The sequence below is a fragment of the Cupressus sempervirens genome, chromosome 8, assembly GCF_028749045.1.
Source record: "Cupressus sempervirens isolate cs-2001-9-10 chromosome 8, ASM2874904v1, whole genome shotgun sequence".
Lineage (NCBI taxonomy): Eukaryota > Viridiplantae > Streptophyta > Pinopsida > Cupressales > Cupressaceae > Cupressus > Cupressus sempervirens.
The window spans coordinates 650,028,884-650,044,733 of record NC_143125.1 but is presented as its reverse complement, the minus strand read 5'-3'; the positions used below and the strand labels follow the sequence as shown (position 1 = coordinate 650,044,733).

Below are 15,850 nucleotides of genomic sequence, written 5' to 3'. Positions count from 1 at the left end.
CTTTATTTATAATATTTTTGATAGCCATGAGGGGGTCAAAATTCCCTTAAGACATCTAGCAATGTTCATCGAGTCCCCTTCTACCCACACCTTAGAGACACCCATGATCTTGACAAACATGACATCATGAAGAACCACTATAGCTTCTACATAGTGGTTAGTCTATGGTCCAAAGGGGAGCTCCACCGTAGTAAGATACTGGCTTGAATCATTTCTTATCACCCCCTAAAAACCACTTGCCCCTTGATTCCTTTTGGCCACCCCGGGTTGAGCTATTGTAAGCTGTTAATAAGTGATAACTTAATAATAAAATTTGGAGTTAAGAATAAAGAAATATTAATTATTATGAATCACGCATGTCTTGAGTGTTTGTATAGGCTAAGGATGAGAATGAGATGATACCTAGAGAGTAAGTATGATTAGAGTTCCTTGTCTTCATGAGAGGGCATTCAGTTTCCCATGGACCATGTTGAGGGTCCAAAATTCAAAATGGCCAGTCCAAGATAACTTACTTAGATGATGCTCGAGGGTTTGAGGTTTAGAGAGACTAGTCTAGGGTAAATCAAGTTGATGACCATGCAATGACACTCCCACATGTAGCCTAAGTCTCCTCCATAGATTTTGTATTTGCCTATGAATTAGTGTGTATCACCTTTACAATTTATGTGTAATACATCTTGAGATAGAGAACTTTTTAGGATCCCATACTTAGTTAATTTTGTGATTAGTTTTATGACTTAATATCTGAGTGGGGCTTAATGTTATCTCCTCAGCATAGATGATGCATGTCTTGTTTGAGCTCAATGAGGTCAGGTGGTAGTGTTACTTTTACCATTAAGATTGTTTTAATCTCCTATTTTAGTGTTGGATGATCATTGTAGGAGTTGCATTATCTTGTCCATCATTGAAGACTATTTCTACATTTGTCATATTATTCTTGTATCAACTTATTTGTTATGATGCCTTTATGAGATGATGTATATATACTTTGTACTTTTTTTAAAAATCTCATACCTTGTGACTTGTGCAATAGATGTGGAGTCATTATATATTTGGATATTATATTAGTTGTATTTGAGTTCCTCATATGTGATGATTTTCTTGATCATTCATCTACATTATGTGGGGTTATGTATTAGTGTCATGCTTAGTGAATTTATTGATGTACATAATTCTGCGCTAAGGAACCTTTTGAGATTTGAGATTTGTAATGTGTGGTCGGAGTTACATTTATGTGCATGTTATGTTATGTTACATTACTTCCCAATTGTTTTACACTATTGCTTATAAAATCTTAATTTAACTTTTTACTCTATAAATTTAGTAGCATATTTTAGGTTAATTTCTTGTAGGTTCCTTATAGAATGTTACAATAGTCTTTTATAACTCTTTATAAAACTTATAAAAGAATAATTAAAAATATAAAGTATAGTGAAACTTATATTTCTTACATGTATAATAACACATCCCTTTCTTAAATAATTGATAACAATACACAAATTTAAGTTCTAATACATAAAATATTTTAATATTGTACACATTTTATATAAATATTAACATCATTATATTTCATTGACTACATGATCACCTTCAATTGAAACCACATGTTGAATTTTAAGAATATAAAACCATATATCTTAAAATAAACTTTGGTACAAAATTAGCAATCTCCTTGTCATGCTTACGTAAGAAAATGTCATACCCAAATCCCACCTTTCAACCTTTTATTATATGTCATAAAATAATAATAATATTACTCCTAATTAGAGATAAATCAATAAAGGGTCCCCAAATCCTAAATAATAGTCATATATGTCAAGCAAGCAAACAAAGTGCTAATAATGAAATTCAAGACTCTGCCCACATCTACAGCATGAGTAAAACAGGGGACAAATACTATTAGACAAAACCCACGGAGGCAACTTCCACTCCTTGTGTGTCCAAAATTCTAGCAAAGCCCACACCCACTAGTGTGGATTGCTTTCCCACATTCTCCATGCCCAACAACAATGAGGTCTGAGCACTACCCCCCAAGTTATCTCTGACTCACCCATGACCACTCAATGGCTTCGTGCAACCCCACCTTAATCAATCAATATTTTCACCTTTCACAAGAAAACAGATTACAGTGACATCTTTCCTCTCATACATCAATATCAGGCTACTGTTAAAATGCTAATCAAAGGCAGAGTACAGTTTGCTTTAGGTAGTAAATCCAAAACCATTTTGGCTCGCGCAAATGTAAGTGGATGTCAATTCTTGGCCTGTCAACGCGTGTTGTGTGTTTGTGGGTGGGTGACTGTGACTCGACACAAAAAAGTAGCTCAAGAAGGCTATAAAGACCGTGCAGGGGCTCCCTTCCAACCTCCCCTTTCCTCTCTTCTCTATCAGCCTAATAGGCTCTCCGGCTTTGGATTCCTTTCTTGCTTTCTCTGCCCAAGGTTTTCTGAAGCAAATGCTGTTCTTCTGAGCATTCGCTTCTGGACGAGATCACATTGCAGTCGTCTTTCTTCAATCTGATAGAAAGATTACATACCCAAATGCTTTTGTTGGGTTTGATTCGTCCGTGCCGTTTATGATATAATATTCCACTTGTTCTTCAATCGGTCTCTGTTTTTGTTCTTATATTCACTAATTTTGCAGTTGGATGAGCAGGAATCTGTGATTTTGCTAGGCCTGTTTTTGCACCTTTCGGCTTACGAATCTGCTTTTCATGCCGTCGGAGTAAGTCCTCGTAGGCCTACTCTGCTGAATCTGCTGTTTTTTTTTGTTTCGCTGTGTAGATTGAGCTTTTGCAGGCCTAATCTCTTTTGGGTAGGCTAGAAATTGCTATAAAATCTACTTTGAAGGTCCGAGTTCTTGTCGGGGTGCATTTGTTTAGTGTGATTTGTTGCAAATGTCATGTTATTAGCCCCAAAATTGATTTGGGTTGGGTTCTAAAATTTTGTGTGGGTTTGAAACTCCTAACCATTGTCGCTCCCTGCTCGAGTGTCTTCATCAGTTCTTGGTGATAATCTTTTTACCCAGTAAGCTCGAATTTAGGCCAATTGTGTTGTTCTGTACAATTTGAAGCCTTTGAAGTTCAGGTGCTTAGATCTCGAACTCATTAATTGAGGATTATTGCGTCTAATTCATCTGGATCTACCTAGCCCAGATATTTTTTGTCTCAGAATCATCTGGGTTTATCCAACCCAGTTTATATTTCCGCTGGGTCAGAACATTTATGCATTGAAGGCTAAAACCTGCATCGTTCAGTGCTTTTATTAGAGGCACTCAGTCGAGAGCTCACCGTTGAAATTCCAAGCATTCTGCATAATATATTTCTTTCATAGTCCCAGTCGTTACCGGGAGTGGGGATTGATATATCTGAACCAAAACTGGTCTACAACGGGCTACTTCCTCTGCTATGATGGGTTTTCCCGCAGGCTACTCAGAGTTCATCGTCTCCAAGCTGCTATTCAATGCAGTCTTTCTTCTTACATCTATCAGAAATGGAATCTATTGGCTCCTCAGATTCATTGGACTAGCGGAGTTTCTTGAGCAGGAGTTCGCAGATCTGACAGAGCGTTCCTCTGCTGCTTGCTCTGCTACCGCAGATATGATAAGAGAGCGCCTTCCTGTAGTAACATTCGGGGATTTAACGGACAGATTTGCCGAAATTGACGAGGTATCATGCTCTGTCTGCTTGAATGAGTTTGATGAATGTGAAGAGATAACACAGCTGACAAATTGCTCCCACATTTTTCACACGAATTGCTTGGATAAATGGCTTGATCATGATCAGAAAACATGCCCTCTTTGCCGAACCTGCCTAATGCCAGAAAAAATTGAAAACGATGAAACGGAAGGATCCTGGGCGGTGGAACGGTTATTGTATTTATTTGGGGAAGATATGGTATTCCAAACACAGCATACAACCCAAATAGGATAGGGTACACTTAAAAATATCAGCTTAGTCTCAGATAAATTTACCCATTTTGCTATTCTTACTGTAAATACAGGCTAGCTTAGCTTGCCTCTTATTGTTGTAAATGAAATCCACATGTATATGTAGCAATAGCATCTAGGTCGGGGAATGGAGAGTTGTGTTAAATGTGGTGCCGTTTTAAGCTCTGCCTCTCAGAACAGACACAGTGCTTTGGTACCATAGAGGATTATGTAGTAGTTATTGAGGCCGGAATACCTTTATTTTACACATATTTAGCACTGAGCATATGTAATACTAATATATTATTGTATTGGTGGGGAAATTACACATGTAAATGAAATCATTGGAGGGGAAATTGGTGAATGTATTGTTAGTTTTGACTGGTGGCCATTTCTGTGTTGCAGAACTTTATCTTCGTTTCAATTCGGATGACATGCAGTGTTCATATGCCTGTAGCTTTTTATCACCAACTAGTATTTTCATGATGCTTAGAGTTTTTCCATACCGGGATTTTCTGAGGTGGGTTTGTGTGAATTGAATCTTAAATACAAAATCGCATTGGTTTTCAGAAATAAAATAGATCTTAATAAATAGACAATTATGATTGTAAAATTAACAACGTTAAAAGGAAAAAAACATCAAAATCTTAATCCGTACGTAACCCATTTGATTTCAAATACTCATTATATTTTTCATCTCCTTTGCAGTTCTTAAAATGGCCTCTATGGTCAGACATAAATTTTGACAAACCAACTCTAAATGAAGATTCGGCATCTCGTATTTCTTGTAAGTTTTCTACTCTTTTATATAGTGGCTTGCTCTTAAAATTGTGGGGTTAAAAAATTGGGGTAACAGTTTTTTCAATAGTTTGTTTAGCTACGGTTGACAGCTAGTTCTGCGGAGACCATAATTTGTAAACCGTCACAAGTAATTGCATGATCTCATGGCATTGAAACAGAACACAAAGGACTATATGGTTTTATTTCAAACAAGTTTTACTTACCTGACACAGATTTGTGAACAGTACATGTGATACGATTCCATTGATACCCTACCCAATAGATTTTAGATTCTTATAACATTTCAAATTATTTCTGACATGAAACTGTTGTTTTTAAAAAATTTTGGGTCAAGATGAATGTCTAAACAGATGTCTAATGGTATCTCGTTAGAAGCTTAAGTAATGGAATGTTGCAGGCGTTGAATTCTATATATAATTTGATGGTTTATTTTGTCTTCATGCATATGGGATGTTTGTAATTTGCAAGTTGTTATAGCAATATAAAATCAGATATTTTTCAGAAGAAAGCAGTCTGTTACTTTTGTGGAGGAGATTTTTGTTTATGTTGTTTGCCTGCTTTATATGCTTTGCTCTGCTTATATTGGCGATGAATCTCTAATTTAGCAAGGAACCTTTTTTGTGCAGGCAATGGAGACTCGGAGAGTACTTTCTGATATCTCTGGCAGAAAGACTTCTGGGTTTCATCGCGATATGGTAATATATAGATGGAGCTGCAAATCGAAAGAAATTGAAAAAGGGGATGCTACATGCTGGTCTGTCTATTTCCTTTGCTTTCTTTCGTGGGGCAGCACAACTCTACTTTATTTTGCCTTAATTTAGGTAAGTTGGAGGTTTTACACCTTTCTCTAGCGCCAGAACTGGATAAAAAATAATTGAAATCTTTAAAATCAAGTATTAAAGCATTGAGCTTAATTTACATGCGTATTTGAAAGCAGGAGCATTCTGTGATCGATTGTGGCATTCGTTTGGAGTTTCCCACAGACCAGATGGTCACCTCTGTTCACGGACTATAGTGGTCTCTCGGGGATGCAAGCACGGTTGGGAGGGGGTTAAACTGCTAAGACCATCTTAGAGATGTCTCTCGAAAGGATTGAAGCAAGATTTTGGGAGGGGGTTGAACTTGTTGAGATCGTCTGAGCGTGAGATATCTGTGTCTCGGATGGATTTACGAGGACTCGAGGAAGTATTCGTGCAAGATTGGGAGGGGGTCAAACTGCTAAATTCTATCTCTGCTCTTCCCAATGTCTCATTTGGATTCAAGCAGGATCTGGAGGAATTAAATTGCAATGTCTCTCGGAAGAATTAAGTTGAACTACAGTTTAACCCTCTCCCAATCTTAGAATTAAGTTGAACTACAGTTTAACCCTCTCTCAATCTCACCTGAATATACACATTTGACGGACATTGTGAATTCATTTGTGAGACAGATCCATTCGCCATTTTAACCCCCTCCTAATCTAAGAGCCATTGCAAATTTATTGATATGACAGACATCCTAATCTAAGAGCCATTGCAAATTTATTGATATGACAGACATCTTAGTGCTAAGACAGTTTTAGAAGATAATTTTCGAGACAGATCCATCCTAAAGACATCTTAGTGCTAAGACAGTTTTAGAAGTTAATTTGCGAGACAGATCCATCCTAAAGACACTGCAAACAATATTAGCATTTTCTTAGAATTAAGTTGAACTACAGTTTTACCCTCTCCCAACCTTACCTGAATATGCACATTTGACGGACATTGTGAATTCATTTGCGAGACAGATCCATTTGGCATTTTAACCCCACTCCTAATCTAAGAGCCATTGCAAATTTATTGACATAACAGACATCTTAGTGCTAAGTTTTAGAAGTTAATTTGCGAGACAGATCCATCCTAAAGACACTGCAAACAGTATTAGCATTTTAACCCCTTCTTTACTGAAATGAAAGACATCTTATGCTAATACAGTTTTAGAAGTTAATTTGCGCGACAGTGCTGGAGTTAATGTTTCAACAGTAGTCAATAATAATTGTTGCACATGTGGCAAGCCTTGTTGAGTTGCTGGCAACACAAGTTTAGTCTTAGGATTGAATCAAAGAGTCCTAGTTTGAATCAAGTTCTTATTGTAGATGTGTTGAGTTAGGTGTCCATAAGTTTCAGTAGTGTCATGTTTATGTGTGCATGTTGTCGATCATGAAGTAGTTTTTTGTCAATCTAATTAGCAGTCATTTAGGAATGTTGTTGAGTCAAGCTATTGTATAAATTGACATCTATTATTCAATAAAAACAAGCTAGAAGTTCTTTCTTTCTCCTCTATGTTTTTGCTGTTCTATTTTTCCAATATGGGATCAGGGATATCTTCCTATTAAACTTTGTCTGTTAGAGAAGTTGTTAAGAAGATGAGACCAGGAGAAGAACCACCGGATGATTATGATTTCATTGAAGAAGTTGTACGATTTTGAAGAAGTCTATGCTTTGAAAATAGGAAAGAATGTAGTAGAGGCTAGATGAATGCTCAAATAGTTTGAGGTGCTATAGGATTGAAGAAGCTATACCTTTATGAGGGTTGTGAGGCATTCCATGTGGAGATGGTGTGTCCAATAGTTCGGGAAGATTTAAAAGTCTAGAAGCTTGGCATCGTTTATGAGACATTTCATGTGGAGATGGTGTGTGCATTGTGTTTTGAAGCTGGATGATAGCTGCATGACTATGAGAAAGTCTTACTCGTCTATGCCATATTTTTAAAGTATAATTTCTAGATAATGTTTCCTTTAGTTGTCACATTAAGTGGGGGTGTTGGAGTTAATGTTCCAACGGTAGTCAATAATAGTTGTTGCACATGTGGCAAGCCTTGTTGAGTTGCTGGCAACACAAATTTACTCTAGGATTGAGTCAAAGAGTCTTAGTTTGAATCAAGTTCTTATTATAGATGTGTTGAGTTAGGTGTCCATAAGTTTCAGTAGTGTCATGTTTATGTGTGTGTTGTTGATCATGAAGTAGTTTGTTGTCAAATCTAATTAGCAGTCATTTAGGAATGTTGTTGAGTCAAGCTATTGTATAAATCGACATCTATTATTCAATAAAAACAAGCTATAAGTTCTTTTTTTCTCCCCTATGTTTCTGCTGTTCTATTTTTCCAATAGACAGATCCATCCGAAAGACATTGCAAATAGTATTAGCATTTTAACACCTTCCTTATCTGAGAGCCATTGCAAATTTATTGAAATGACAGACATCTTATGTTAACACAGTTTTAGAAGTTAAGGAGGTGCTTACCACTAAGTCAACAATCTCTCCTTCAGCACTCGCTGCACTCACTGAAGGGAGACCTAACCCTCGACTCAAGGGCTCTCATATCAATTGTTGGAATCATTTGTCATTCAACCAAAAGCTTGAACTGTCAATGTTTGATACAAGATACAAGTGATAGATTTAACCTGACCCACAGAAGGCGGGGCAGTAATGCTAGATTAACCTGACTCACAGGAGGTGGTTAAGATTAACCTGACTCACAGGAGGTGGTTAAGCTATGTCACGAATTTACAAGAAAGTGTTGACCACCAAGTCAACAGTTTCACCCCCTCCCATTGGCCTTAATAGTTTGGCCCCCATCTTAGCATAAGATGTCTCATGAGATGTCTCCTAGCAGGTTTCAAGATAGATTGTTGAACTGCTAAGAATCCCAAATCCCAATCTTGAATCCTTCATAGAAACATCTCGTGTTAAGATGGAATGTCTCTAAAGAGGGGATGTCATTTGCATGGACTTGAGAAAGATTGGGAGGGGCTTAAATTGCCAAGACAATCAAGCGGTTAATCCGCTCTCAATCTTCCTTGCGATCACACAAAAGATCTGTCTCTCGGATGGACTCAAGCAAACAGCTAAGACCCTCTTAGCACCAGATGAAGACCTTAGCACGAGATGAAGACGTCAGACAAGATTAGGAGGGGGTTAAACTGCTAAGATCCTCTTAGCATGAGATGTTTCTGGATATGACAAATTGTTTTCATCGACATGTCTGATCAAATTCCGTGATCCACATCAGAAAATAGAAAGCAAAAGAAATGGTCTCGGATCTGCTGAATACTTGTAAGTTGTCTAATATGCTGTATACTTTGTTTATTTAGATTTATATCATTGCCCCATTTTTTTGCAAGCCCATCTTAGACGAATTAGATTGTTCAGAGCCCATCTTAAAGACATTGCATTGATATCGCACTTCAAATGATTTTGTTGTGGCTTCCTTTGACACCTTTCATGTTTATCTGCAGGCAATATATATCCTCAAAAGCTGGTGTATTTGCTAAATATCAAAGGCTCTTGGGCCCTGAACAAGAACATACAAGCAATTTCCAGGCTGAAAATGAGACGCGCTTCCTTAACAGACGCTTTATCATTCAATTTCCATGGGGTTCATAACAATCTATTGGGACACAGATTAATCAGTGGAAAATAGTTAAAATATGGGACAAATTACCCTAGTCGATAGGAAGGCACTGTCACACCTATCCTGTCTGTGAGCCCAATGGATATTCTAAGCTTTACAGAAAGTATAACAACGCTGGTCTAACTGGTTCTACCATGCAACAATATGGTTGTGATCGTCATGGAGAATACCAGCCAGGTGCCCAATAAGACCCCTGTAGCAACTACAAACGATGGGAATAATTTGGCTGCAGGTGGACGGCAGAGTCTTGGAGAATACCATTCAGATGCATAACAACATCCAGATTCATAATAAGGCAATAATCATCCAGTCCTAAAAATGTACCTATGCATCACTATTTTATTCAGTGGATGATGATGATTGGAATGAACGCAATCATGAAGCATGATGGGTATGTAAACAATAGATGTATGGGTGCATTTTAGGGGATAGATAGCTGTTGCCCCTAAGAAGACCATTGTAGCGATGGGAATGGGAATGACTTGGGTACAGTAGGACCTGAAACATCTGCATGCGTCATCATTAGCTATAATGAAGGAAGAAAAGAATCAACTGGTGTAATCCTGAGTTGGAGTAGTGTCAGCTTGGTGTTTGGAAGTCTATATTAATGTTAATATGGGTTTTGTTTATTTAATATGTACTCATCCTTCAGTTCTTCTGGGGTTTGGTCATCAACAGACTTCTGGTTGGGAAGGTCAAGGTTGAGTCGGCGGTGCGGTCGGCTTCCTCCTTTAATAAAGGATATGTGTAGCTGTTCTGGCTGAATAACTTTTATGTCACGAGGGCTATATTCAGATATGTTTTAATCAAAGCAATACTGTAAAGAAGGCAGCTTTTGTGTAATCTGGGTACCACAGTAGTTTTTGTCCTTAGAAGGCAGCTTTTGTGTGTAGTCTGGGTACCACAGGGGTTCTTGTCCTTGTCATGATGACATTGTAGATTCTGTAATATTTATATGTCTTTTTTATTTAGTACTTGCAGTGAGGCATAGTACTATTGTAATCAAATTTCTATTTATGTATAGTGTGACAATATTTTATTTAATTCATTATTATTATTAAATATATTTGATTATTAAAATAAAAATAAATTGTCATTTATTTAAAATTTTAAAATTATAGTCTTTTAGAAATATTATAATAATATTTAAATAAATTTATAATTAATTGAAATGTATTTATTTAAAATTAGGACTTAGAAAATAAATGATATTTAAGATTATAATTAGATTAAGATTATTAATATTTAGTTATATACAAATTAATATATTTAATAAAATTATTATTAAATTTATATACAAAATTTAATCTAATTGAAGGCAAGTATTAAGCCACTAGGTGGCACTTGCTTTATAATAAAAAGAAGTGGGAGAGAGTTATCAGTTTGCAATAAGATGTTTTTTAAAATTTTAAAAATAGTAATCTATTATTCATGAAAAATGGAGTGGTACAAGGCAAGAAAATAAAAAAAGATGGAGTGGTACTAGGTACAATTCTAACCAAAATTTCTTAGGAAAATGAAAAAACAACAAAATTTAAGTGGACCAAGGGTGAACATAAAAAGATGGAGTGGTACAAGATACAATTTAAACCAAAATTTCTTCCCAAAACAAAAATGCAACAAAATTGAAGTGGGCCAAGGGTGAACATATTGAAATAGAATGGTGGTAGAAACATCATTAAAGGAGGTTTTGTGATTATTTAGTCTATCTTTTATATCAATGGAACAAAATGGTTGTAGAAACATCGTTAAAAGAGGTTTTATGATTATTTAGTCTATCTTTTATATCAATGGAATAAAAAATTAAAGTAGGTCAAAGTAAACATTTAGAAACAAGAGCTCCTTGCCTAGGAGGAAATAAATTATCAAAGAAATTAAAAGAACCTAAAATTAGAACATTAGAATTTAAAAATGAGTTTAAATAAGTAAAATAATTATATCTAATTTACTACTATTTTAGTAAATTAAAAAAATATTTTAATTTATAGCATTAAAAATTATACTTAACATATATACAATGTTTTTTCTTTGCCTCTTATAATTTTAGTATTACTTCTTCTAGATTGGTTATCTTTAACCCATTGTATATTTTTTTCAGTTAGAATGATAATGCTACTAGTCGATATGTTTGGTTGACTAAATCACATTTGCTTTTACTTTTTATTCTTAAAAATAAAATAATTGTTACTTATAATCCTAGTAGTTTTGATATTAACGGAAGATTCTTATTATATTAAATTACATAATTGATTTTTAACAATAGATTTTAATAATGTAATTATATTTGTATTATATTTATATTAATAATTTCTATAAAATATTAAAAATGTATTTTCAAATAAAAAATATTTATTTTTTATGTACAATATAAGTATAAATATAAAAACAAAAAATTTAAATTGCAAAATCTTTATGTTGTTTGAGGCCTTTAGTTGTAAATCCATTACTTATGTTTGTGGTATAAAAGATATTTAATATAAAAAATATACAAATCTATATTAATGTTTATTATATATTATAATATAATTTAATAAATATCTAAAATATTTAAAGGTTACCATTTAGAAATAATACATATACAAAGCTTTTGTTGTCAAAAAAAAATTCGTAGCCACATTTACTTTCACTAAAAAGAAGGAAGTTAAAAAATAGGTCCCTCCAAATTCATTTGACAGTGAAGTTGTGACTTCACCTTTGTTGGTGGCATGTTTTATGCTGGGGCTGCATTTTTTTTTGTCGTTTTAATAGCCCTCTAGCTCGATCCTGCGAAACAAACTAGCACCGATGAACCGAGTGGGAAGAAACATTATCAGTGTTTCCCATTTTAAGTGGGTAAATTTAAGGCATGGCTTAGACAAACTGTAAATAGAAAAGAAAATGAGAATGACTATAATATTTCCTTCATTCACAAGGATTTTGAGAAAGCTAGTGGGAAGATCTTGGATTTTCCTTCCTTTGGTTTTCCCAAAATATGAAATCTGCTGGATCAATGAAATGATATAGCGGAGGTCAAGCAAGTGAAAAATATGCCATTTGGCTTTTCCTATTATAAACACCTAGAGAAACCCCCCATAAAATGAAGAAACCAAATCCTAATGATAAACTTATAGAAGGAAAGCCTCAAAGGTCGTGTACTGCAATGAATACTAATCATAATACGCAACCTCGTATGAACCCAAAACCAAAACCAAAACCACAATCAGAAGTAGAACTTCTTCTTCTTGCATATGGTGAGCACTAGTGAATTTGCAGAGGGGTTTTTCATATCCCAACTTTGCCAAAAATTTGAATCTCTTGTTTTTGCTGGTTTGGCCTACACAAAGTACAACTTACATTCTGCAGTAGCCACCATTTTGCCCTTGCTCATCTTTTCCTTCATCGCCTAGTTCCAGAGCTTGCCACAACTTTCAACATTGCGAGATTTTATATACATATATCAACTTTCTTTTAAATAGATAAAAATAAAACCTCACGAAATTCTAGACTAACCAATTAAAATAGAAAAATTATTGATTAGAAATTAATTTAAAAATAAACTTGTTTTTGAACTTTAGCAATGCAATAATTACGAATATGAAAATTAATTAACAAGACAACTGAAAACATTAGTTCCCTATATATATATACATACATATATATATATATATATGTATATATACATATATATATATGTATATATACATATATACATATATGTATATATACATATATACATATATGTATATATACATATATACATATATGTATATATACATATATACATATATGTATATATACATATATACATATATGTATATATGTATATACATATGTATACATATATATACTTATGTATACATATATATACTTATGTATACATATATACATTACGAATATGAAAATTAATTAACAAGACAACTGAAAACATTAGTTCCCTATATATATATATATAGATATATATACATATATATATATGTATAGATATATATACATATATATATACATATATATATATATATACGTATATATATATACATATATATATGTATATATGTATATATATATACGTATATATGTATATATATATATACGTATATATGTATATACATATGTATACATATATATACATATGTATACATATGTATACATATATACATAACGTATATATGTATATACATATGTATACATATGTATACATATGTATACATAACGTATATATGTATATACATATGTATACATATGTATATGTATATACATATATATATATATATATATATATATATATATATATATATATATATATATATATATATATACACATATGTATATACATACATACATACATACATACATACATACATACATACATACATACATACATACATATATATATATATATAAGGACTAACAACATATTAGAAACAAAATAATAGTGGTAGAAACATCATTAAAAGAGGTTGTATAATTATTTCTTCCACATCATAAATCAATGGTTATTTAGTCTAACCTTGCATATCAATGAGGATGAAAAATTGATGAAATTTTTAAGTGGGCCTAAGGGTAAATATTAAGAAATAAAATGGTGGCAACAACAATATTAAAGGAAGGTTCATGGTTATTTAGTTTACCTCATACATCAATGGAATGAAAATTTTATTAATCAATTTTAAAGCTTTGATGTTGCCCTATTCTTTATGGTTTTCATTTGAAGGTTATTAAACATGGACATGATAAGAGATAAATGACAATTGAAAGGGTCAAGACAATTCATGGACAACATGATCCTTGGTACACAATGATATTTTTAGGGTTGATTGTGTGAGTTTTTTTTTTTTTAAAATTTTAAATTTCCATATAAACACTTCATATCACACTCTGTGATCCGTAGCTTTATTGTCATCCCAATGATGGATTACAGAGTGTGATTTGAAATTTTTATAGAACAAAATTCTAGCTCTATTGTCATCCCAATGATGGATCATGGAGTGTGATTCAAATGTTGATGGAATTTTTTTTGACACATTCTACCCTGAAAATCTCAATGTAATATAGTATAGATTGTGGAAATTTGATATCCTTAACATGATCCTTGGTTCTTTTATGTTGAGCTATGATCCTTATTGACATGATACATCCACATTTTTGTCTACATTTTAGGTAGCAACTTTGATGTGTAGGAGAAGCCAATAACATTTGGCACCTATATAAGGGACATTACCCCAATGATGGCCACCTTGAAGGCATGCCAAAATTGGATAGATTTCAAATAGGAGATAGAGTTCATGTCCAAGTAGAAGCTCATGCCTGCAAAAATGGGTTTAACTTAAAGGCTTGATGAAGTTATGAATTGAAGCCTAAGCCTCATTAATTATCATGTAACACTCAAGAAAGGCCTTTTGAGTCTTAGTTTGTCCACAAAATAGGATAATATAGATTAAAAACTCCCAAATGAAATAGATATGATCCAATCAAAAGACTTTGATGATGATTGACACTAGGCCAAATGAGCCAACATGGACTTAATGGGTAACCAATCAAATAAATTGAAGTTCAAGTTGCCCATAAATGATTGGAAGTGTCAATGATGATTTAATTTAAATCTATGGAGAAATAAGTTGTGATGTAGTGCAAGGTCAAGTGTAAATCCAAATGAGATGACCAAGCCCCCAACAAACAACCACACACTGAAATCACAACAAAAGATACGAGATTTGATAGAAAATCCAACTCTCTATTCATCCCATAACTGATTACATGTAATGTGCTAGGCCTTCCAGATTACAACCAAATACAAAAGCGATTACAGTAATTGTTCTACAAGATCCTCCAATGTCCAAATAATTCCTAGCTAGCCCAGATCTGTATATTTCAACAAGGGATGGAAGAAGCTCCCTTTAAGTCATTGCTTTTGGGAGTTGTTAATGTTAATGTAGTTTCATTTAGCTAAAGCTCACTGAAGATATATACACTTTGTATATATATGAGATATATACTTCAATATATATATATATATATATATAGCCCAGATCTGTAACAACACAACAACCTGGTAGAAACCCCAAGCATGATCTAAACTTGTGCTCGCAAGCCACCAAGCAATTCTCTTATTTCCTAAGCCCACACTTAGCTACTAGCTCTACTCACAATTTCACAACTCTAGGTTCCCTTCCAAATCTCTACTTCTAAAATGCATGCTTACAACTCTACCCAAACCCTCCTTATATACTTGTATGACCACAAGTCAAACTATTTCAAATAAAATCATCTAGAATCCAAATAACCATAATATGCCTTAGTCGGTTTATAACAATCATTAAATGGACGTAGGAGAAATAACCAAGACCATAAATAGGTCCCACAAATCCCACAATCGATCCATGTCATGGTCACATGCTACACATATTAAATGCACCAACTTGGTTGATCGAATCTCTAAGAACATCTAGATAGTGAGACAAACCATTGAGCGTCAGTAGCAACCACCTAGAATACCAAGTATCATCGAGCATACCTAGCAAGCATGTCCACCAAGATCCGACATGATCAACTAGCACAAGTTCCACCAAGAAGATCATCAACCAAGCACTTCAAGAATCACTGAGCTCCTCAAGAAAAACTACACCAAAAAACTACCCTAGTAGTGACCAGGCATCACCTCCTTTCAATCAAGTTTTCCAACTCCAAGGTCAAAACCACTCCAACATACAAG

General features: G+C 33.9%; 1 protein-coding gene and 2 long non-coding RNA genes across 5 annotated transcripts; all 3 read left to right on the top strand.

The window, feature by feature from the left end:
• Positions 1-1,988: 1,988 nt before the first annotated feature.
• On the top strand, positions 1,989-4,291 carry LOC149544106 (brassinosteroid-responsive RING protein 1-like). The gene has a single exon (XM_089798689.1). It carries the CDS (start codon positions 3,407-3,409, stop codon positions 3,929-3,931), a length of 525 nt encoding a protein of 174 aa, XP_089654815.1. The 5' UTR covers positions 1,989-3,406; the 3' UTR covers positions 3,932-4,291.
• LOC149544105 (uncharacterized) lies at positions 4,263-10,206 on the top strand. 3 transcript variants are annotated; one of them, XR_016355741.1, is made up of 4 exons: positions 4,263-4,447; positions 4,636-4,714; positions 5,355-5,549; positions 5,666-10,206. It is a non-coding gene; the product is annotated as an uncharacterized LOC149544105 (long non-coding RNA). The 3 variants fall into 3 exon arrangements; XR_016355740.1 differs by having other exon boundaries at positions 5,355-10,206; XR_016355742.1 differs by lacking the exons at positions 5,355-5,549; positions 5,666-10,206 and having other exon boundaries at positions 4,636-4,718.
• Positions 8,665-10,206, top strand: LOC149544104 (uncharacterized). The gene is made up of 2 exons (XR_016355739.1): positions 8,665-8,804; positions 8,987-10,206. It is a non-coding gene; the product is annotated as an uncharacterized LOC149544104 (long non-coding RNA).
• Positions 10,207-15,850: the final 5,644 nt, after the last annotated feature.

Coding starts and splice junctions, on each gene's coding strand:
- LOC149544106 (XM_089798689.1), top strand. CDS start 3,407: ATGATGGGTTTTCCCGCAGGCTACTCAGAGTTCATCGTCTCCAAGCTG.